Source organism: Argopecten irradians, chromosome 1 (assembly GCF_041381155.1).
Source record: "Argopecten irradians isolate NY chromosome 1, Ai_NY, whole genome shotgun sequence".
Lineage (NCBI taxonomy): Eukaryota > Metazoa > Mollusca > Bivalvia > Pectinida > Pectinidae > Argopecten > Argopecten irradians.
In genome coordinates, this window is record NC_091134.1 from 73,218,851 (window position 1) to 73,245,523 (window position 26,673).

The 26,673-nt window shown below is 33.6% G+C and overlaps 1 protein-coding gene across 1 annotated transcript in view; it reads left to right on the top strand.

The window, feature by feature from the left end:
- Positions 1-22,937: 22,937 nt before the first annotated feature.
- The window catches only part of LOC138307639 (sine oculis-binding protein homolog), a 32,886-nt gene continuing 29,150 nt past the window's right edge, over positions 22,938-26,673 (top strand). Inside the window, exon 1 of the mRNA XM_069248454.1 lies at positions 22,938-23,356. Coding sequence (XP_069104555.1) covers positions 23,255-23,356 — 102 coding nt within the window. The 5' untranslated portion in view covers positions 22,938-23,254. The remainder of the gene's footprint in view (positions 23,357-26,673) is intronic.

Below are 26,673 nucleotides of genomic sequence, written 5' to 3' on the forward strand. Positions count from 1 at the left end.
GGTACGTGTGGTATTTAATAGTTATATAGGTCAGTGGTACGTGTGGTATTTATAAACAGTTAGGTCAGTGGTACGTGTGGTATTTAATAGTTATATAGGTCAGTGGTACAGTTATATAGGTCAGTGGTACAGTGGGGATTTAATAGTTATATAGGTGAGTGGTACGTGTGGTATTTATAACAGTGATGTAGGTCAGTGGTACGTGTGGTATTTAATAGTTATATAGGTCAGTGGTACATGTGGTATTTAACAGTTATATAGGTCAGTGGTACGTGTGGTATTTAACAGTTATATAGGTCAGTGGTACGTGTGGTATTTAATAGTTATATAGGTCAGTGGTACGTGTGGTATTTAACAGTTATATAGGTCAGTGGTACGTGTGGTATTTAATAGTTATATAGGTCAGTGGTACGTGTGGTATTTAACAGTTATATAGGTCAGCGGTACGTGTGGTATTTAACAGTTATATAGGTCAGCGGTACGTGTGGTATTTATAACAGTTATGTAGGTCAGCGGTACGTGTGGTATTTAACAGTTATATAGGTCAGTGGTACGTGTGGTATTTATAACAGTGATGTAGGTCAGCGGTACGTGTGGTATTTAACAGTTATATAGGTCAGCGGTACATGTGGTATTTTACAGTTATTTCCCTTTCTGTGTTTTGCTCAAATTTCATTTTATTGACAGTTTTTGAAACTCACAGACCGGAAGTTCTGATTTCTAAGTAGTATATGTTTACGATCAAAGCGCTGTACGTCACTGTAACTAGGAACACATTGGACTGCACTAGCTGTTTTACTTAAGTCGCTATCACAAACACACACATTCTCAAAATGTGCATACGCAAATAATCACTTTGAATAAATTCTAACTGCGGTCTTTCGGAAGCTTAGCACTGGTCCTGGATCAAGTTTCGATCCCCCGTTAATTAGAAAATGCCAGCTATATATAGTTATGCGGTGTAGATATTGCTAGGCCTCGCTGTGGTAAAATGATAGGGCAGGCGAACATCTGGAATCCCAAACATCAACTGTTTATGTATTTGAGTTTTTACCTAATCAAAGGGAGTGTTGCAGTATCAAATAGTTTTAAGAGTTTATTCTTTTACAAACCATTTCCATTAATGTGTCTGTACAGAGTGTTAAAACTATCGGATTACTATATCAAACATGTACATGCTTAAATTCAAATTTGTTGTAAAACAACTGTTCTCTCCATTCAAAGCATAGTGATATTATTGAACCCGTTAATATGTTTTTCTTGTTTTGTCCATGGTAAATGTTGGTTTTAAATTTGTTTCTCAATTGATTCGTTCTTAAACCATAATTGTGATATAGTTTTGTCTTCTTCGGGATAAATACTGTTATTTTGCAACTTTTTGCAACTCGATCTTATCTTCCACGTGAGTTACAGCAATTAAAACGACAAAATAGTCAAATGTTTCCTGTCCAACATTTCATGCCTATTCACAGGAGCTTTTAGAGCTAAGTAATAAACTCTGATTAGTCTCACATTCTACCCCAAATCTACTGAATGCTCATTACCGTTATATCACTCCACGTAAGCCTCGCTTTCAGCTGAAAAGGTCTGCTTTCTGCGCATGCCAATATCCAATATTTAAAGTAATATCAAATTTCAGCTTTTAATCAGGAAAATCGTTTTGTATAGAAGATTTCGGTAAAATGAGAGCTGGAATATAAATAACGATTGAAATCTTTTTAAGTTTTAAAACTGTAACATAAAACGCGCTGACATTTTTGTAATGCCAGCTGGATGGATTTCTAGATTTGGAGATAAATTTAACACTATTATAGTTGGAATTAGCATTAGATTTCAGGTAATGACGGCAGACAATAGTGGAGCGATGTAATTGGCGGATCGAGTTTGGCGTTTACTCTTCTCATTGTGCTCTGTCTCCTGGTGACAAATACGTCGTTTGCTCCAGGTTTTGTAAATCACTTTAATACATTTTCTCCGGATGTGTGTTCATACCCTCGTATGATATTATACAGAATTACATTACACTGTAATTTTGTCAACAATACTTTCTTTTATTAATGGACACATATGTAATCAATTCCAGCTTCAATTAAACAGATATATTGAAAGATATTTGGAGTTGTCTGCAGTATGATTATCTACATAATATCAAGACGTGTTCCAAGTATTTTAAGTATACTAAATTTATAGGTATATCATTTCAACAGGACATGTTCATACAAGGTCAAAGCATGCATGGTGACCTATACTTGTTGGATATGTTTGATATGCCCAGTTGCCACCCTTTATACAAAATCGCGACATATGACTCTAGAAGGCTCTTTTTCCATTCTTGTGGTTGTTAATGATGATTATTATAACGATGATGATAACACATTGGTGATGTTGATGACGATGATGATGATGATGATGATGTGCGGTTGTATAAATCTGTAACAACTACACTTAGCTACATTTTATATAAAACGGTGACAACTACACTTAGTACATTTTATATAAATTGGTAACAACTACACTTAGTACATTTAATATAAATTGGTAACAACTACACTTAGTTACATTTTATATAAATCGGTATCAACTTCACTTAGTTACATTTTATATAAATTGGTAACAACTACACTTAGTACATTTGATATAAATTGGTAACAACTACACTTAGTTACATTTTATATAAATCGGTATCAATTACACTTAGTTACATTTTATATAAATCGGTAACAACTTCACTTAGTACATCTAATATAAATCGGTAACAACTTCACTTAGTACATTTAATATAAATCGGTAACAACTACACTTATTACATTTAATATAAATTGGAAACAACTATACTTAGTTTATTTACAGTAATATGAATTGGTAACAACTACACTTAGTTACATTTAATATAAATTGGTAACAACTACACTTAGTGACATGTTATATAAATCGGTTACAACTACACTTAGTTACATGTTATATAAATTGGTAACATCTACACTTAGTTACATGTTATATAAATCGGTTACAACTACACTTAGTTACATGTTATATAAATTGGTAACAACTACACTTAGTTACATGTTATATAAATTGGTAACATCTACACTTAGTTACATGTTATATAAATCGGTTACAACTACACTTAGTTACATGTTATATAAATTGGTAACAACTACACTTAGTTACATGTTATATAAATTGGTAACAACTACACTTAGTTACATGTTATATAAATTGGTAACAACTACACTTAGTTACATGTTATATAAATCGGTTACAACTACACTTAGTTACATGTTATATAAATTGGTAACAACTACACTTAGTTACATGTTATATAAATCGGTTACAACTACACTTAGTTACATGTTATATAAATTGGTAACAACTACACTTAGTTACATGTTATATAAATCGGTTACAACTACACTTAGTTACATGTTATATAAATCGGTTACAACTACACTTAGTTACATGTTATATAAATCGGTAACAACTACACTTAGTTACATGTTATATAAATCGGTAACAACTACACTTAGTTACATGTTATATAAATTGGTAACAACTACACTTAGTTACATGTTATATAAATCGGTAACAACTACACTTAGTTACATGTTATATAAATTGGTAACAACTACACTTAGTTACATGTTATATAAATCGGTAACAACTACACTTAGTTACATGTTATATAAATTGGTAACAACTACACTTAGTTACATGTTATATAAATTGGTAACAACTACACTTAGTTACATGTTATATAAATTGGTAACAACTACACTTAGTTACATGTTATATAAATTGGTAACAACTACACTTAGTTACATGTTATATAAATTGGTAACAACTACACTTAGTTACATGTTATATAAATCGGTTACAACTACACTTAGTTACATGTTATATAAATTGGTAACAACTACACTTAGTTACATGTTATATAAATCGGTAACAACTACACTTAGTTACATGTTATATAAATCGGTTACAACTACACTTAGTTACATGTTATATAAATTGGTAACAACTACACTTAGTTACATGTTATATAAATTGGTAACAACTACACTTAGTTACATGTTATATAAATCGGTTACAACTACACTTAGTTACATGTTATATAAATTGGTAACAACTACACTTAGTTACATGTTATATAAATCGGTTACAACTACACTTAGTTACATGTTATATAAATTGGTAACAACTACACTTAGTTACATGTTATATACATTGGTAACAACTACACTTAGTTACATGTTATATACATTGGTTACAACTACACTTAGTTACATGTTAAATAAATCGGTTACAACTACACTTAGTTATATGTTATATAAATTGGTAACAACTACACTTAGTTACATGTTATATAAATCGGTAACAACTACACTTAGTTACATGTTATATAAATCGGTTACAACTACACTTAGTTACATGTTATATAAATTGGTAACAACTACACTTAGTTACATGTTATATAAATCGGTTACAACTACACTTAGTTACATGTTATATAAATTGGTAACAACTACACTTAGTTACATGTTATATAAATTGGTAACAACTACACTTAGTTACATGTTATATAAATCGGTTACAACTACACTTAGTTACATGTTATATAAATCGGTAACAACTACACTTAGTTACATGTTATATAAATTGGTAACATCTACACTTAGTTACATGTTATATAAATCGGTTACAACTACACTTAGTTACATGTTATATAAATTGGTAACAACTACACTTAGTTACATGTTATATAAATTGGTAACAACTACACTTAGTTACATGTTATATAAATTGGTAACAACTACACTTAGTTACATGTTATATAAATTGGTAACAACTACACTTAGTTACATGTTATATAAATTGGTAACAACTACACTTAGTACATTTAATATAAATCGGTTACAACTACACTTAGTTACATGTTATATACATTGGTAACAACTACACTTAGTTACATGTTATATACATTGGTAACAACTACACTTAGTTACATGTTATATAAATCGGTTACAACATGATACTGTGTTATAATGTTGTTAACGTTACATTGGGATCGATGTAATGAGGAGTATTATATTTATTACAATGTACTAGTATCTTATTCCTTCCATTAGACAATTACTACTTGTTCTTACGATTAGGTTATTTATTGGTAGTTTTGGATATGACAAAAACATTCAATGAAGTAGCATTCGTCACCGAGCTTAATTATGTTCGATAACAGACAATCGATCAAAATGAACACTAAAATGTTTACTTTGCCACTGTAAAACACACTAGACATTTTGTATAGACATATCAGATGTAAATTCAAATTTAGTTAGGATGCACAACGACAACGACCCAACACCATCTTATCTTGGTATAGAACTTAAGACTAGTTCCATAATACTTTGATATTACTTCATGTTACTCTATCTGTGTTACACAATCCACTCTGTGTTTTGGTGAAAAAGATAACTGTGTTTCAATATACTATGGAAGTGGGACAAAGCTTCATCGTCGGTGACCAACATGTTCCTTGTGGTATAGTGTCCATTTTACGGTTTTGGAGAGTTCCGGGGTCGTCGGAACCTGGGCCCGGTGTAACGTTGAAAATGGACCTCCGTTGAAAATTGACCTCGGGTCAGTTTTCAACGTTGAAAACAGACCCCGAATGCCGTTGGAAATTGAACATGCTGTTGAAAATTGACAGTGTCTAGGGTCAATTCTCAATGGCAGGTCTGTTGAAAAATGACCGTTGAAAAATGACCTTGGCAAACAATCAACGGATGGTCTTTTGAAAAGTTTGTACTCTTGATTTTTTATGATTATATTTTCGACGATTTTACGTTTGTCAGGTATTCCCTGCAATACAAGAATACATGTATTATATATCTGCGTATGGATCAGCTATGTTGTGTTCTGCGTATGGTTGTGTTGTCCTGTGTTGTGTTGTTTTGTGGTTGTGTGTTTGTGTGTTGTTTGTTGTTGTTGTGTGATGTTGTGTTGTGTGTTGTTGTGTTTTTGTGTGTTGTGTTGTGTTATTATGTGTGATTGTGTAATGTTATTGTGTTATTGATGTGTTGTTATGTTGTGTGTAGCTGTATGCTGTGTGGCTGTGTTTTGTGTTTTGTTGTTGTCTGTTGTGTTGTTGTTCCGTGTTTGTGTAATGTGTTGTTGTGTGATGTTTTTGTGATATGTTGTTGCGTTCTGTTGTGTGATGTTGTGTTGTTGTGTAATGTTGTATTGTTGTTGTGTTGTGGTGTTGTTGTGTTGTGTGATGTTGTGTTGTGTGATGTTGTGTCGTGTAGTGTTGTTGAGTGTTGTTGTGTTGTTGTTGGATGTTGTTGTATTGTTGTTGTGTGGTTGTGTGTTGTTGTGTGGTTTTGTTGTGTGTTGTTGTGTTGTGTGATGTTTTGTTGTGTGATGTTGTGTTATTTTGTTGGTGTGTTGATGTTCTGTGTGATGCTGTGTGGTTTCGTGGTGTTGTGGTTTCGTGTTCTGTTGTTGTGTAAAAACGAGTTCTTATGGGGTCACATTTCAACGGGGTCTTTTTTCAACGGGTCGTGTAAAAAGTGCGCTTAAAGTTCAGTTTTCAACGGTTTTCGGGGTCATTTTTCAACGTTGAAAAATGAGCCGAGGTCAGTTTTCCGGGGGTTCATTTTCAATGTTATACCGGCACCATAAAACTATTCTCAGACAGATTTTTTACTCAAGTACATGATTTTACATAGACATGAGTAAAAATCTGTCTGAGAAAGTTTTATGGTGCCTGATCCAGGTGTGGAGTTCAGTTTTGTGGCTTCTAACACCAGGGTACCCTTAAAGTCAACATTGTTTGCTCAGCACTGTCAAGCAGAAAACTCAATTTACTTAATTTGGTTCGGCAAGTAGAATTCAGGTCTTATCAACAGTAATAGAAAACAAATATCGACAGCTCTGACGTTTAGAAGTCCTTTCGAAGTCAACACCATCAAATTCAAATGTCTGCTTAATATTCTCGAATGTCCTGGGCAACGATACATATAGTGGCCTTATCTTTGGTTGTCTGTAGCCACAAACATAGAGCTGCCTTTACAGACAACGATATCGTAACATATGGAACTCTTGTCCCGACTCTAACTTGCTTTAACAACTTTGAAGTACAGACAATGTTCAGAACAACTTATGTCAACAATCTTTAGGCAGAGTCCTTGTTTGGGTATTGATATAGCATGTTATAATTCGTTATGTGTAATATAGGCAGAGTCGTTGTTTGGGTATTGATATGGCAATATTATAATTCGTTATGTGTAATATAGGCAGAGTCATTGTTTGGGTATTGATATGGCAATATTATAATTCGTTATGTGTAATATAGGCAGAGTCGTTGTTTGGGTATTGATATGGCAATATTACAATTCTTTATATGTAATCATCAATTTGGGTGTTAATTATGTCTAATTTACACAAACAAAAAATGGAAATTGGGTTTAAACGATTCATTTATACACAAAAAGAATCTTTATAGAAACATTATCGTTTTTAATCAAAAGTATGCCTGACCTGTAGGAAAATAAGGATGTTAAAGGAACCACTGCCTTAATTTCGATGGTTAAACGGCTTCACACTCACTTTATTTTACACTTTTGGAATTTTATGCCTAACATTCTTTCTGAAAATGTCTCTTTTCAGTTCGTCCTATTATATTTTGCCTTAAAATACAAACATAAAAACTAGTCAGATGCCTCAGAAATGAGTCCTCGAGAGTCAAATACGTCCTGCTGTCTCTATAACTATAGTATACTGATTACATAGTGACCTTCATGTCTCAGGGTTCGTCACTTGACATCACAGGAAGTGTGCACCACATTTAAATAACACTCGGCTAAACATAAGTGGTGACCGTCCCAGCACTCAGGGTGTGATCATTGATCCCCTTATAAACTTGGTGAAAGCATATCGCTATCAATATCAGAACTATTAGTTTTCAAGGCGATACATATTACACCTCAAACAAGACTTAGTTTACATGTAACCTATTTCTGTCATATATATATACCATATACACTTAAGTTATTCCTTAATAGTATGTTCATGATTTTCAAATTAAAATATTTCTTGCTATTTTCAATAAACAACAGTGTTAATTTGTCGACGTAACTTTTGTATACAAATTGGTTGTCAAAAAGACTTGGAAATTATCTTTCAACAAGTTTAATTACTAAATAAACACCAATTTGAAAACTAAAACTGGCACATGTTGAGATCAAGTTACCGGAATTCGGCCTCGATTTGTCAAATTAAGTTTGAAAGACGGTAATATGATATTTATTTTGAAGTGCCCGTATTTTTCTGATCAGTGTCCTTAACAACATAAACAGTGCAGCAGATCATATCTTATATCACATTTAACAATAAGAAGGATCGGTAAAATCGCTATAGAATATGAAGGAAATATTTCTTAACTGATCACCACTGAATGACCAATCCTGATCACTGTATAATGAGAGTATAGGTATTGTATAATAATTCGTAGCTAATGGTTATTTAGAAACGTTATGAAGACATTTGTTAATGTGATATTGTATGGTGTTCTGATATTCACAATTTCCTCTACACAGTACTGTCTCAGTAAATGGCTAGCAGTTCACTTCCTGATGGGTTTTTTTCTCAATAAATTAGTCTTGTGACAGAAAACAATAGCTGTATCATAATAAACGTTAGGTACTATAATCTAAATAGTGGGTAAAATTCAAAACATCAGAACCCACACACACCTATATAGACAACACATGTGAGGCCAATCACTTTTTGGTAAGAACCAAACAATTCACCATATCAGATGCTCATTTCATTGAATGGAAAACTAAATTTTTGCGCTTGAATGTACTTAATACTGGTACGTTACTAAAGACTGAACATCATGTCTTAAAATGAAATATTTTATAGCAAAATATTCCGAAAATACTAACGTAAATACTACACTAGTAACCAAAAATGTCAGAATTACCACCTTAGATGATAACTGTGGACAAACAGACATACAAACGTAAATACTACATTACACTAGTAATTAAAAATGTCAGAGCTACCACCTTAGATGATACCTGTGGACGACATACATACATACAAATGTAAATACTACACTAGTAATTAAAATGTCAGAATTACCACCTTAGATGATACCTGTGGACGACATACATACATACAAATGTAAATACTACACTAGTAATTAAAATGTCAGAATTACCACCTTAGATGATACCTGTGGACATACAGACATACAAACGTAAATACTACACTAGTAATTAAAAATGTCAGAACTACCACCATAGATGATACCTGTGCACATATAGACATACAAACGTAAATACTACATAGTAATTAAACATGTCAGAACTACCACCTTAGATGATACCTGTGGACATACAGACATACAAACGTAAATACTACTAATTAACATGTCAGAACTACCACCATAGATGATACCTGTGGACATATAGACATACAAACGTAAATACTACACTAGTAACCAAAAATGTCAGAACTACCACCTTAGATGATACCTGTGGACATACAGACATACAAACGTAAATACTACACTAGTTATTAAACATGTCAGAACTACCACCTTAAATGATACCTGTGGACGAACAGACATACAAATGTAAATACTACAATAGTAATTGAAAATGTCAGAACTACCACCTTAGATGATACATGTGGACATACAGACATACAAACGTAAATACTACACTAGTAATTAACATGTCAGAACTACCACCATAGATGATACCTGTGGACATACAGACATACAAACGTAAATACTACACTAGTAAATACAAATGTCAGAACTACCTCCTTAAATGATACCTGTTGACATACAGACATACAAACGTAAATACTACACTAGTAATTAAAAATGTCAGAACTACCACCTTAGATGATACCTGTGCACATATAGACATAAAAACGTAAATACTACACTAGTAACCAAAAATGTCAGAACTACCACCTTAAATGTGCCTGTGGACGACATACAGACATACAAAGGTAAATACAACACTAGTTATTAAACATGTCAGAACTACCACCTTAGATGATACCTGTGGACATATAGACATACAAACGTAAATACTACACTAGTAATTAAAAATGTCAGAACTACCACCTTAGATGATACCTGTGCACATATAGACATACAAACGTAAATACTACACTAGTAACCAAAAATGTCAGAACTACCACCTTAAATGTGCCTGTGGACGACATACAGACATACAAACGTAAATACTACACTAGTAAATACAAATGTCAGAACTACCACCTTAGATGATACCTGTGGACATATAGACATACAAACGTAAATACTACACTAGTAAATACAAATGTCAGACCTACCACCTTAGATGATAATTGTGGACATACAGACATACAAACGTAAATACTACACTAGTAATTAAAAATGTCAGAACTACCACCTTAGATGATACCTGTGGACATACAGACATACAAACGTAAATACTACACTAGTAATTAAAACTGTCAGAACTACCACCTTAGATGATAGCTGTTGACATACAGACATACAAATGTAAATACTACACTAGTAATTAAAACTGTCAGAACTACCACCTTAGATGATAGCTGTTGACAAACAGACATACAAATGTAAATACTACACTAGTAATTAAAACTGTCAGAACTACCACCTTAGATGATACCTGTGGACATACAGACATACAAACGTAAATACTACACTAGTAATTAAAATGTCAGAACTACCACCTTAGATGATACCTGTTGACATACAGACATACAAATGTAAATACTACACTAGTAATAAAAATTTAAGAACTACCACCTTAGATGATAATTGTGGACATACAGTTTTGTTAGGAAAGTTGTATTTATATTATTTTATTGATGTTTTTTCAACACGCTTCTTTTTTTTCACAAATGAAAACTTAGTTGATCATATTAGCACGGGTTATTATAGAAAAGTTGTGGTGGAAACTGGATTTCAAATATCGTGTTTAGTTGGTACTTCTACACGGATATATCCTAGTAACTTACGGAAAAAACTGAATGAAATCGCCTTCATGAGAACACCACCTTGTTAGAGACGCGGTATATAGGAAAATTAGTACACAAAAAGAAATCACTAAGTTTGAAATAACACGCTGTCACTCATAGTAATAAAAATGATAATACATTATCAGTCTATAAGTGAGAGAACTGGGGTTAAATTGACTTGTAGATTTTAAAGAAGAAATATACCATTTGTTACGTAACACTTAGCATCTTCATTAACACCCACGAGTCAGCAATAATGTACAGCCAATCAACACTGATGTACCATCAAACATACCAGTCTGTTCACCAATCAACACTGATGCACCATCAAACATACCAGTCTGTTCACCAATCAACACTGATGTACCATCAAACATACCAGTCTGTTCACCAATCAACACTGATGTACCATCAAACATACCAGTCTGTTCACCAATCAACACTGATGCACCATCAAACATACCAGTCTATTCACCAATCAACACTGATGTACCATCAAACATACCAGTCTGTTCAAAAGGATATTACAAGTAGTTTAATGTTTTTATAAACAATTTTATCAGAATTTTAAAATTGTCGATGAAGTATAATTTTATATGTTCCATGGCGAACGCGGCGTATATTGCCAGTGCCAAAGACTTCAGATAGATATAAAATTAAAGACCATCCGGCAATATGAAGAAATAATGATGATGTCTAACCTTAGAATTGTGTTTTGACGTCAACGAAGAAAAGTAACAAAGGTAGACAAAACAGGAAAATGACTGGAAACAATAAAACATTTTCATGACCTTGGGAAATGTTTCATACCGGACGTGTTTCTGATGTGACAAACTTGAAGTTGTATTTTGTCTCATTATTAGCTCTAGAACTCTGATGGTGGCCATATTGGTTTCCTATATGTAACGATAGGCCACAGATTCTTGGTTTTTTTCAGACTTCACGATTGAACCTATCCTGATTGATCATACCAGCCATTGTATGGCGTTATGTGACGATGTTATAATAACAAAACACTACCAGCAATTGTATGTATGACGAGTAAACAGCTGACGACACACTACTGTGGCGGGATACGGTTACTTCTGACAGGAAACATTAGCCGAGATGTTCACAGCCATTTTAATGGACACAATACCTGTTTCTTTTGACTGTCAGGCACCTGGTGACGAAGCCAAAACCAGCGGCAAAACCAGGATAAATAATTGTCTAAGACAAAGCACGCAGAATGCGAGACATTCATATAAATAGCTCATCTTGTTACACCAGGTAATATGAGGACTCAAAAACTTGTAATGTATTTCCAGAACTGCTGACAGTTGATACGATGGATCTGACATCGATACCCGGAGTTGGACACGGAAAGGGTATCACTATCTTTAACAGATCATCAGAGCGATTTCACAGACAGTAACTCTTACAATGAAAGAGACGAAAATACCCCTGAAAGAAAACTATTCAACACGATGAAACAGCAAGTTACAGAGACTGACGATGTCTGACCTGACGGATATATAGCTATACTGTCATACACTGTACCACTGACTTATCTCGTAGATCGTACACACGTCAGCACCAGGTACCATCGTATACTGTCAACTGAATGCATAGTTTGCCATAACACTTTTCGTCTGGAATTCACACTGACAATTTTGACTGCAAATTATCCAATATCATTCGTAAACGTTGTCCTCTCTCTTTTCTATTTGTTCTCAAGTACGATGTACTCGTTTTATGCTGCCATCAAAAATGACTTGACCTTATTTGGCTGGGAATATGTAGACCAAGAGAAAGATGTTACTTTTCGTAAATTCATTCTGATTCCTTTCGAAGAATCTGGGAACGCTTGCTCTTCCGGAGTACCATAATCCATTTTCTTTCATACCTACGGGTGTAATACTGGCTGATCTAGGGTAATACACCCATGTCGTCTGAGGCTGTATTGCATGGCTACCGATGCAATGAAGCCTCGTGACGTCACGGTGTAAAAAAATCTATTTCCTCGGTAAAATTTAAGCATTTTTTCACCAACTTGACTGGTTTTACTATAAAAGATGCAAACAACGCAATTGGTGTTGAAGATATCACGTCATTTTCATGTATGGAAAATTTACTTTCGGTCGTGGATTTCCTCGAATGTATTTCAAAATAGCGGGATATTATAGTTGTAAAATTGCAATAAACCTTCGAGGTATGAAAGAAAATACTCTTTCATAAGTGGATATGAAGGATAGGGATATTCTACCCTCGGGATCACAAAATGTTGCAAAACCCTCGGTAAGCGTCGGGTTTTACTACATTTTGTGACCGTCGGGTAGAATATCCCTATCCTTCATATCCACATATGAAAGAGTCTCCGTTATAATCTTTGTACATGTGTAAAAATAGGATCTGAAAATATTTCATTAATATGAGTGTCATGTAGTTAGAATGCGTGTTTTGAAATACACGATTGTTATTATGCATGTAGTGGTTATCTTTGTAAATATCTTTATGTCTTATCTGACAAGTTTAGTAAATGACAGATAAAGATATAGTCTTACTTTCTTTGTACCTGACCGTGGTCGATACGCGTAAACATCGGCATCTTTTTGTAATTACAGTTCACACAGTTACAAAAGGTGATTTTGACACTTCTACGTGACTATATTTTAATTATTTCTTTTTTTTGGCAAATGAAGTTTGTGTTAATTATTATCATTTTTGTAGATATCGGTAATTCGGTGAATCCTCTAATGAACTCTGAATAAGGTGCTGATTGCCATTCTGATCTATCTGTTGTCTGGGTTTCCATACCAACACGTGAGGCCGGCATCAGGTGGCTGAGAAGCAGCCTTTATATCATGATACATTGACAAGCGTTGTTTATGTTTTTAAATCACTTATAATTTTGATATCTACTTCCTCGACTGATTTTGTTACGGATTTCATAAGCACACTCTTACAAGTGAAAGGGCTGTGATTATTTCCTTCCAGATTCTATGTTCGTATATCGTTTTACATCTAATGATGTCATTTCTTGTTAGATTTTGCGTTTGCACGATGGATAATGGTGTAATTCATTTGTTTATGTCGCCAGGCAATGTTTCCAATATGTACCAACAATATCGATGTTTGAAATGTCCTAAAACAAGCATTTAACATATCTCACAAGGAATGGTAGATTGCTTGCATACTCAACAATATGGTATTCATATATACACGCGAACAGTGGCGGATGGGTAACCGGACCCTGCCTTATGACAGACCGAGATATAGGCCCGGGGCGTGTTGGTGCCGATGCTACTTATATATTGTACATCTTATATCCCTATGTTGGTATCAAGTTCAGCCTCTACCTGATAACATGTTCTTCTCTTGACAATTGCTACGCTCCCGCCGACCATTTTATCCTATCTCTGTATGCACGTGCATGCACGTACACCGAACTTTGGTTTATTCTGTATCGTTACATGCGTATCACTGTGTCTGAGAGTCATACAGGTCTCATCGCTACATGTCTAGTACGATGTCGGGAATGTTAACATGTTTATGGACAGAACTAAAGTGTTAATGTGCGCATGATTTTATGGTGAGTTAGCTCTTTATGTGTCCACTACATCTCCGATGTCATTGGCAGAATCCAAAGTCTAAAATAAATAATAATTCATTAATTTTGCTTTTTAACATTTAATATGCGAACCTATTTACAAACATGATTTTCCACCTGGAAACAGTTATACAAATGAAGATCGACATTTAGACACAGGTTCTTTGTACTTTTGTTTCGTGGTTTGGAGCTGCATATCATTTTCGTGGTAAACCGATTGAATAATAATAGAAATAATATATAAACTGAGAAGTGTTGTTCTTTATATCTGTGATTCCATAGAAACCAAATAAACAACGAATGTATCTACATAACGGAAATGTAATGTTTAATATATCTAAAAAGTTAAAAAGATAAAGTACGTCTTTTAAAAGAGAGAAATTTAAATTAGGAATAACATGAAATTAACTGTAAAAGTAAAACGCAATATCATTGAGTTTCCTGCAATGCATGTTCTGTAGTTCGTGAGCTATCAACATAGGGACTCGTGTATTCTTATATATGTGAAACCACTGTTTGTAGGGTTTTAAAAATCACTACGTTAACTGTGGAGAAATATGAAATTAAAGATCACAAAGTTTATCGATTTTCCTCAATTCCTAAACTAAAAATTCCTGTTCACCATTTTTATAGTATCGATTTCAGTCGGTTCGTTATCAATACTGTGTACATGGCAACTCTGTAGATTTCTAGATGGACAATGGGATATATCAGTTATATAGTTGACGTATATTCAAGTTAAGGCATTAGATCGGATGTAATATACATAAGTACAGAATAGGATTTTTCTGCTAAATCTCCTGTGTATATCTACAGGAAACCTTTAGTAAGCTTGATATATAATAGATTCCATCTTATTTCTAAAATCGGTAATAACACAGAATTTAGAATGATAACAGGCCAACATAGATTATATGAGCAGCTTCAGGACGCTAACATTATATACCTAAACATATATATTGATAAAGGTATCTGTTCATTATATGTTATTATTATAAAGTAACGCTTCAAAACTAAATGTTAATATCGAATCACTTAACATACAGGGCGTCTCAGAAAAACATGTCCTAATTTAATGCTTAATAAAACCCAATCCCAGAAAGATCCATATATACATTGTAGACCATTCAAACACGAATAGCCGTAAAATGTAATTAGTATATATATAAGTATACTTTAAGACACGCAGTTTATATGGCACATAAAACAAACTTCTGTTATTTCAAAAGTTTTCGGAAATGAAGTTTGTATGAATAACTTCATCTGGACATTAGTTAATGATATGCCTGAATATCGCCTCTAAACTGTATATATATATATATATATATCAGATTACGTGAAAATTCGGCGCTCGAGGATCGTATGGCAAACGATAATGACTTATCCTTTTTTAAAACTATACATTCCTCATACGACCCATATATACTGTGGCTTGCTGCTGAATCTTTGTCCGATATTAAGACCATCTACTGTTTATGTAAAGTTTTGGCAGTACCGAGAGTGTTTGCCGGTAACCAGTGTCCGCTCTGCTCTCTGACTTTTGACAACGCTGCAGTTCATCTTTGTTCTGAATGTACATTCTACGACACCCTAAGACAAACTTTCATGGAAGATATTCAATCTGAACTTGACCTTTCTATTTTCAATTGGATCATTCCTCCTTCACCCGTAGCCTTTTAGGAGCCAGTACAGGAATCCCCTTCACCAGTGTTGCAGACCAAAGACAATTCTTTATAAAGTCAATCCAATATGTTGTACGCGATGCCTTTTGTGAACTATTGAAGTTAACCAACGTTACTGAACCGCGCGGCTATATAACTTATTCATAAGTTGTATATTCCAGCAGCGAGCTCCGACCTATTTAACTTTTATTTTCATTACTCTTTTCTTTATTTTTGTGTGGATTTGATTGAATTCAATATCCTCTAACGGGGGAAATAAAGCTTGATGATGTAACGCTTAGGTACATTTATCTGCTCAAAATTCACATATGATATAGTTCCATCGTAAAAATAACTATTTTACAACACTAACGTAAATATGTGTGATCGAATGTACTTTGATAAAAATCAGTATATCATTGTTTTAAATGATGTCATTAATAAAGCTATAATGTTTTATTATGAAATCCTGACTGTAAAAGGGTTTATTCCAACAATTGTGATATCATTTGCTTTCCACAATGTTCCATCAATGTAATGTATTGATAAAGGTAGCTGCTTATAATATGTTTTTTTTTATAATACCTGGTATCTATGTTTTGTTTTCGTGTCAATAATAGGTATATACGTTGGATTATTTCTTAAAACTAAATGCAACAATACTATCTAATGAAATTACAATAAAAGGTTTCATAGAAAGTCTAATTTTATTACATTATTGCTTTTTCTAAAATCGGTAATAACACAGAATTTAGAATGATAACAGGCCAACATAGATTATATGAGCAGCTTCAGGACGCTAACATTATATACCTAAACATATATATTGATAAAGGTATCTGTTCATTATATGTTATTATTATAAAGTAACGCTTCAAAACTAAATGTTAATATCGAATCACTTAACATACAGGGCGTCTCAGAAAAACATGTCCTAATTTAATGCTTAATAAAACCCAATCCCAGAAAGATCCATATATACATTGTAGACCATTCAAACACGAATAGCCGTAAAATGTAATTAGTATATATATAAGTATACTTTAAGACACGCAGTTTATATGGCACATAAAACAAACTTCTGTTATTTCAAAAGTTTTCGGAAATGAAGTTTGTATGAATAACTTCATCTGGACATTAGTTAATGATATGCCTGAATATCGCCTCTAAACTGTATATATATATATATATATATCAGATTACGTGAAAATTCGGCGCTCGAGGATCGTATGGCAAACGATAATGACTTATCCTTTTTTAAAACTATACATTCCTCATACGACCCATATATACTGTGGCTTGCTGCTGAATCTTTGTCCGATATTAAGACCATCTACTGTTTATGTAAAGTTTTGGCAGTACCGAGAGTGTTTGCCGGTAACCAGTGTCCGCTCTGCTCTCTGACTTTTGACAACGCTGCAGTTCATCTTTGTTCTGAATGTACATTCTACGACACCCTAAGACAAACTTTCATGGAAGATATTCAATCTGAACTTGACCTTTCTATTTTCAATTGGATCATTCCTCCTTCACCCGTAGCCTTTTAGGAGCCAGTACAGGAATCCCCTTCACCAGTGTTGCAGACCAAAGACAATTCTTTATAAAGTCAATCCAATATGTTGTACGCGATGCCTTTTGTGAACTATTGAAGTTAACCAACGTTACTGAACCGCGCGGCTATATAACTTATTCATAAGTTGTATATTCCAGCAGCGAGCTCCGACCTATTTAACTTTTATTTTCATTACTCTTTTCTTTATTTTTGTGTGGATTTGATTGAATTCAATATCCTCTAACGGGGGAAATAAAGCTTGATGATGTAACGCTTAGGTACATTTATCTGCTCAAAATTCACATATGATATAGTTCCATCGTAAAAATAACTATTTTACAACACTAACGTAAATATGTGTGATCGAATGTAGTTTGATAAAAATCAGTATATCATTGTTTTAAATGATGTCATTAATAAAGCTATAATGTTTTATTATGAAATCCTGACTGTAAAAGGGTTTATTCCAACAATTGTGATATCATTTGCTTTCCACAATGTTCCATCAATGTAATGTATTGATAAAGGTAGCTGCTTATAATATGTTTTTTTTTATAATACCTGGTATCTGTGTTTTGTTTTCGTGTCAATAATAGGTATATACGTTGGATTATTTCTTAAAACTAAATGCAACAATACTATCTAATGAAATTACAATAAAAGGTTTCATAGAAAGTCTAATTTTATTACATTATTGCTTTTATTGGTGTTTTTTTTAAATAAATCGTTGATCAATCTAACTCTAGCATGATATTGAACAGTTAAAGTTTAAGACCCTAGTGATTTTTTGTATGCCTATATATCACTTCTTAGATGTACTTGAAGGAACGCTGGTTTGACTGGATTCGACTTTACATAGGCATACCTATTGATCCTTTTTGACTTTGTTAGGAAAATAGCGGCTCTTGAATATAACATTCAAATATGACATATATGGGACGTCCCAATTGATACCAATGTACATAATCAATGTCATAATGTCATCTGAATATAGTAGGAATAATGTTTTTTTTAAAGAAAAAAAGTTAATTGAAGAGTTTAAGTACATTTCAAGATATTTACATGTTTTGCCCCAAATATACTAGTTTAACCTTGTTTCTCAAAACTAGTCCAGGGTTTCTAAATGTATATAATTGACGTATTTGGGTTGATTTGCAATGCCTTCCTATATGCTATATTTGTGTCATATAATCTACAGCCGGCATTTTCCTGACAATTTAAAAAACACTCGATATGTATGCATTTCTAAATCCGATCAAACCATTGCTCATACCACTTGCTATTAAACACTAGTAAACATAATGCCATGTCTATTTGGTGATAGAAATATGAACTGAACCCTGTGGATTTGCAAAACTGAAATGTACAATATTTTGCATATTTTGCCAAAATTTATAATCCACACAATAATTTACGAGTCCAAAGTTATATATCTATAGGTTAGAGCGGATGCATAGAAACTTCTTAGCAACAAGGTTATGTTCAAGTATACCTAAGAAAAAATGAAATATAGGCATAAGAAAAATACGTTTAAACAGGGTCATAAACCTTTAAGTTTATAGCATGAAAGTGATGAAATTCTTTACTTTGTGTTTGTGTTTCACTCATCAGTATGTCAAAACTGCTAGGTATCACCTTTTAATTTTCCTGTCTTAGTCCTGTTTGAAAGAAGCATTTCCATTGGCTTCGAAATTATGTTATCAGTCCATAGTGTACAAAATAACGTCGTCGTTTATAACGTCGCATTTGATTGGTCGATACGGCAGTGTAATAATTTACAAGAGAAAAGGGTCCATTGATAAAAGTAAAATTACATGTAAAAAGATTAAATTATTAGAAATAATTCGAATATATTTTTAATGTTATGGAGATATAACACAAACATTTAAATATACTCTCTTCATAAACCACTTTCGCATTTTATTTAGAGTGCATTCAAATGAATCCTTTTACTATAATCTTGTTACATGCAATTCCACTTTTTGCAGATTTCTAACAAAGAGTAATACATGTTGGATAGCTTTACATTATATCTAAATCACCCTATTTATATTTTTTTAAATCTACACGAAATGGTTCTACCATTATGCATGTTCGTACTTTTTTCATTCTGAAATCGATAACAGTTGACATGCTAAAACGTCTGGTTGTCACATGAGGTTTAATCATTTGTTTGAAATATTATTTGTATATGACAAATTATATCGATAGGAATATTTGTCGAATCAGAACTAAAACTGATAAAACCGACCTAATGTCAAAACATTAAAGTAGACCGTCCCTTCTGGTTTCCTCTCGAGGATTTCGTTCATTTTATTACATTTTGATTTTAAGTATACCCTGATCACAAAAACCAAATAAAAATAATATGTCACCGGGTTAAATTTTCTTCCATGGTTGCTTAAAGATATGTACTAATGACATAAAATTCCGGATTTTAAGGATTTTTAGATAAATAATATTTCCTCCGTGTAACATCCCTTAACATATAAAGAATATGCCCATAACATGTTCATACCTTCAGTAGGTGATATAGAATTCATAACTATATCAAATAAGCTGGGTTTTCCACAATATAACGAAATATCATTATTTTAAGATTAAATTCTGACCCAATTTTAGTGAAAAATTGCATCAAAATAGTCATGTTTTCTTTTTTTTTTCTGAAAAATTGATCTCAGGAAAAATCGAATTTTTATTATTTCCATGAAGATTGACTTATTTGCAACAAGAATAACCAACAAAAAGTATGCCTCACCATGTTATTTTTCAAAATATGACTTTTTTTTTGCTTTCTAATACCCCTTAAATTTTGGCCTGAAAACGTTAAGAATAGGTGAATCCGTAGCACTTTTCAACGTTTTATGTTATTCATTTACCCTTGTTAATTTTCAATATATATAGTATACAAAATATCACAATAATTACATATCTTAATGATTTTATCTATTTTATCTATTTATTATATAAAATATAACAAACCAGTTTGCGAGCTACATGTAGGCCTGCCTCAAACTTCCAAAAAGAGTCTACTTCAGCAGAAAGTGCATCAGCTTTTTCTAAGACAAATGTTTCCTCTGTGTCTCATTGTATTAAAATCGAATATTTTCTTCAAATTATAAGCAAAGATTTTAATACAAAATAAAATGAAAAAAGTTTTCAGCAATTTTATTTCCGTGTTTTGTTTGTTTGTTTGTTTGTTTCTGGACGAAAATTGATATACCGGTATCTCACGAAGAGTGCCTATTGAAGCTCTAAACTCGAATGTTTCCATTCCAAACACCACTAACTTCCTTTGGCATCCATATACTGTGTAAATTTATTTCTATTCTGCAAAAAGATAGGTATAGGTAACGAGAACGGTCATTCATTTGTTACTACTGACGTTTTTCATTTTGGGTCCCCGTAAATCCATGTGTTTTCTATACGACTGTTTAGCGACTATTATGATTCTTGAATTTTACTTCATACACGAATCTTCAAAATTATACTATGTTACCGATTGCCACAACTTTAGATTGATACACTTCATGTAAACACTCGGAAAGGTTCCAGGAGAAATATTTGCTCGAATGCCGATGTCAGAAGCGAGTTATAATAGATGGATACGGAGAAATAAAATACGTTTGCCGGGATCCGGATTGCGACGTTACAAACGTATGACGTCAAAGATGGGACGGTCTACGATATTTACAAGGACAAAACAAAACGTGTGTTCGAAGTAAATGATAGCAAGGAGAGCTGCACCAGAAGGTCCGGAGGAAAGAGCGTTGATGTATTCAACAATGACATCCACAGACGAAATCTAGGTCAAATTTCAATCACGTTCCAACCAAACAAGAAATGGTTTCCGTCATGTAAACCAAAAGATTCAACAACAAAAGAAAAAACAAAAACGCTATTATATAAAAAACAAACGGTCACGGGGTTTATCACTTTTTTCCAAAAGCGTACAATTCAGTGTTCGAATAAAACGAACGGTTGATCGTTTTATCGTTTTATGATCTTAATTGATTGCTAATTACGCATTTAACTTTATAAATCAATAAATGTATTCAATGAATTTTTATATGTAGAGACCTTAGCACGAAAATGTAATGTAACTTAAGAAATATTGCTCAAAATGGAATAAACACAATTGTCATATGCAGTAGTTGCAAGATATCAAAAAGGAGAAAACGTAAATCAATAAAAATGTTACTAAAAGCAAATTTCAATGGAGGCTATCATATTTCACGATTCTTGTCGTCACGACATTATTCCTGTTATGACGTCACAATAATTCTACAAGATACCGTCAGGGGATATTGCTGCAGGTCATACAAATAACATTTGTACCATTTGCAAAACAATTCATCTCGTAAGTTGGATAACAAGGACTTCAAATAAGATATGCATGATGAAGTTTTAACTAAATTATCCCAACATATGTAATGCTGCTAATCACCATTCCCATGGAAGTGTAAAGCATGATAATCAAACGCAATCAATAAATATTATGATAATTGTAAGATATGACAACGATAACTGCCGCTCAGCTTATAATACAAACGTTCTGTTTACTCTTACAAAACTTTGAAAAAAGGCCATTTTGGTTTTATTATATATCAAAACGAACCGAAGGTATTCTATCTATTCGACAATATCAAAGGGTGACAGCAAACTTTGTACACACTGCATAGTTAACCGTTTCGTTTACATAAAAACTTTTTTTGTTTTCTCTTCCCATCGATATTGCAAAATAAGAAAAATGGAAGCAAGGATGATAGATTTAATTGTATTTTTTTTCAGAAATGTTAAAATATATCTTTTGTAATATAATAGATATCACAAAAAGCTTTGTGCTGTTAATCCCGAATACCCCATTATTTATCAGTAACCCTTTGTTTTAATGAATAGTACGCTGTTATTGATATTGTGACGTAAACAAATCGCTTCATCATTTGATCGGGAAGTATGTAGAAACGGTTATATTGTTCAGATAGAATAGGACGTTAGAATTATCGCCACAATACTTCCCACACCACAGACAACGGTTACAATAGAGCGTGATAATACGTTTGATAAAGGATTTGGAGAACTTTTATTGTTTACCCAGCGTCTTACAAATCTGGGGTCCTGCCTTGTATTCTACCTACACAATTACAGACGGTTTAGCGAACAAACTGGGCAATTCGATACACCAGCCTTCTACCGTTAGCGCGCACAATGCTTTGAGCTTCTACATGCCCTGCGTGTTATTAGTATCAATATGGAGGGTCGGGTTGCATGCAGCTCAGTTTTCACGTCAATACGGCTAGATTTGGGTTTAGGCCGTATCACATATTCACGGCCGCTACACGAGAAACGCACAAGTATTCTAACCGCTGAACACTTGGAGTATTTGGTCTCTCTGCCATGGAAACCTCTGACAGTGAAACGGATGTTCCAGGCTTAGAGAGTGGACGTCAGACGGACTCACCTGTAAAGGTTAAAGAGGAGCCGCCGGATGACATAAAGGTAGGTAACCTCTGGGACTGGCCAGTGCGCGCAGCTTTTCCCGACTTTTCCAATACTAACTTTCAGTTATGGTTGACCTCAGCGCTAGGATAACGGTTCATTGCGTCTTAATGTATACACATTGCTACCGATTAACACTTCTACCTGTGATGATGTCTTTAATTCAATTCTAATGTGATTATTTATTTAATCATCTGTGATGTGTCTTATATCATTAGCCTATGTAATGTTACATAATTCGTATTTCTGTGAGTTACTAGTACTTGGTGTGTAGAGTGACTTACAAAGTAAGATTAGGAGATTGTAGGAATATTTCAGATGCTTGTATGAGAACAAGATGATATATATATATATGTAAGCCATGAATTATACCAATGAACGGCGCTAAAACACGGTAGTTTTGGTATTGTGTTAATTAATAACTATTAGCGATACAATATCTGAGACTCCGCCAAAATTACCAAAATGATTTTGGTTGACTGTATAAAACCCCGGGGTCTTGGGTTATATTCTATTCCACTGTTGTGGTATAAACAAAAACATATTTCTCGCATATCCCCATCTGGGGAGGGAGCAATAAGAGAAGCGGCAGCGAGCGCTGCTATACACACAGAGTGAAATCATGTGTGTTATTTGGGAGGAGGTCAAGTATAGATATATATATAGACATCACACAGATGGGGTACAGCTTATTATATCACAGGTGTACCACGCTCTCCCTATTGTTTGGGAACAGGTAAACAAAACAATTGTAAAAAAGGGACTTAATGTTTTAGACGGCAGTTGTCGGCCTCTGAAAGTGACATAGGATTCTTGTAATTGGCCTATTAGTCATATTTCCAATACTTAAATAATGTCGTATTTGTGATAGAATTATGCTGTGATATGTATATTTAGATATTTGGTCGGTATAATTAGGATACTTATTTGAAACAAAATACACAGCACTATCCAAAGGCGGTCGCCAGTTAATGTGAAAAGTGGACACTTACATGTGTCATAGTATTAGTTGTAGACCCTATTAGACATTTGACACCTTCTGGCATGTTACATGTAAGCCAGTGTTATCACATTGAAATCTTCATAGTCTCGTATATTAAACTATACATATGCTGCGAGTCTTTCCTCTAGATGTATTGTCACCTCCTTTAAATTACGTCATTGAATTGTTTAATTAAGAGGACATTAACTGTTCCGATTGTCTTACTGTATCTGTTTAGATTTGTCTGGTATAGGATTGTAATAGTTTGCTGTTGGTCAAGTGATTCAGTTTGTTTTGACTCGGTCTTTGTAAATTAAAAACAAAAGTTTCTCCGACTATATAGCACATGTAAAATGTTTCACTGTCTGAGGAGTAATTGCATTTGTATGTGTTTAGTTTATATAACGGTGTGATATTAGATTATTTGTTCTTTCTTACCACTGGTAATTAGCTCTGTATAATGTATAATGATGCCTACAAGAGGACGATGTCACATCCTAAGACGCCGAACCACATCGTGTTCACATATCGATAAACTCGACTTACCTGTAAAGGTGCCTTCAGCGAGCAACCTCATCAATCAAATAGCCTAATCAATACAGACAGCGTCTTATAACGTTAATGATCAAATGCTATGTCTGGTCCAAAGGCCATGTGTCATATTCAAATACTCAGTATTGTTCTTAGTTAGTTTTGTAATTAAATAAAAAAAAAAAAAAAATGTAAAATGAATAAGCGGGTGGTACAATCTAGACTGTGATATCGTGTTGTAAATGTAAGTTAACATGATTTCGTTTTTTCAGAGTCAAATAACAAAATGGTTCCAGTCTAACTTCCTCACGTCGTTGTGGTCCGTTGCCAAGGGATGACTTTTGCTTAATGTTCTGAGATCCTTAGTCTGATGTTATGTATGGTGATGCCGACTTTGAACAACATTTAAACAATGGGTGTTGTTGTAGAGGTGACTGCTGGTGTTTATAGCAATTATATATGGGATCAAGGTTACATTTTCCTTTTAGAGATGAGAGGGAGATAGGTTATAGTCAGGACTGGACATACCACCAAGAATACTTTTAGAGATCTGGGTAAAATAGTAGCCAGATTTTGAAGTATCATAACATTCCCAAGGTATTCCATATAGTGAATGATGCTTTATGACGGTAATTGTATTAGAAACAAACAAGTTTTCGTAGTCTAACACTGACCATATCATTATATTTTAATTTCCTGATAAGAATGTCAGTGTACTGTATTTGGGTTTTGAGACGGATTGCAGTGCCCCAGACAAGGGTGACGTTACGATTTTCCTTTCACTGCACCGAGTACTGAGAAGCTAGGACAGATCGATCGGTACCGATTTAACTGCCACTAGCCTGCCTAATTATCCATGGCAGCTTCTGCGTCCGGATCTCGGTCTAGCCATCACATACATCATACAGAATATTCACAAGTATTCATAGAATATCAATCAGATAACTCTAGTGTTAAATGGTATAAAGCACACACCTACTGCAATATAAAGCTGAGACACAAATGTTTAATTTGTGGACAGCAAATTATATCGTTTTTGGTACAAATTGCAACGCAATATACGCGCCATCGAAAGTGATTTTACAAGTTGCATTTCTTGTTACTTTTAGGCAAATCTGTAAATTACGATCGTATTTACTTTTTTGTATCTCGACTTCTGAAACATTTACAATATCGATGTTTCTATAGCGGAGTGTTTAAAACATTGTTAAGGCTGGTAGGAATAATGTTTAAACACGTGTGATTGAGATCGGCCATGTGAATATTATATATAGTATTTGCTTCACATTTGCGCATATCATTAACGATGTGTAGTTTTAGATCGAGTTATATTGATTAAATAACAACTTCCTGTATGTCTTTGCAATGTAAAAAAAAAAATTTTGATCAAACTAAATAAACCATAAAAAAACTGACCTAGCGTATTAAGCTTCAGGTAGGTCGGCTCGGACCGCCGTGGTGGGGAAAGTCGGTCATATGTGAAAATACGTAATTATTGGTGAAGTGAAAAAGTTGTGAGGCAGCTGAATGGTGCCTACCCCGTGTGATCATACAGGTCACATATACCTACCGGGTATAGGCAGGAGGATTCAACGTTAAGATTTGTTTGATTTCAGATAGCCTCAAAATAATCTTTTTTTTTATCAATTTGAATGTTTATATTTCTATCTATAGCTTATATAACTATATTAGTTTTTACATGTAGTTTTGTCAAACAGCTTTCACCATAAACTGTTATACTAACGAATTATACAGATGTTTTTATAAGATATCTTAAAACATAACGACCACTATACCCTGATAT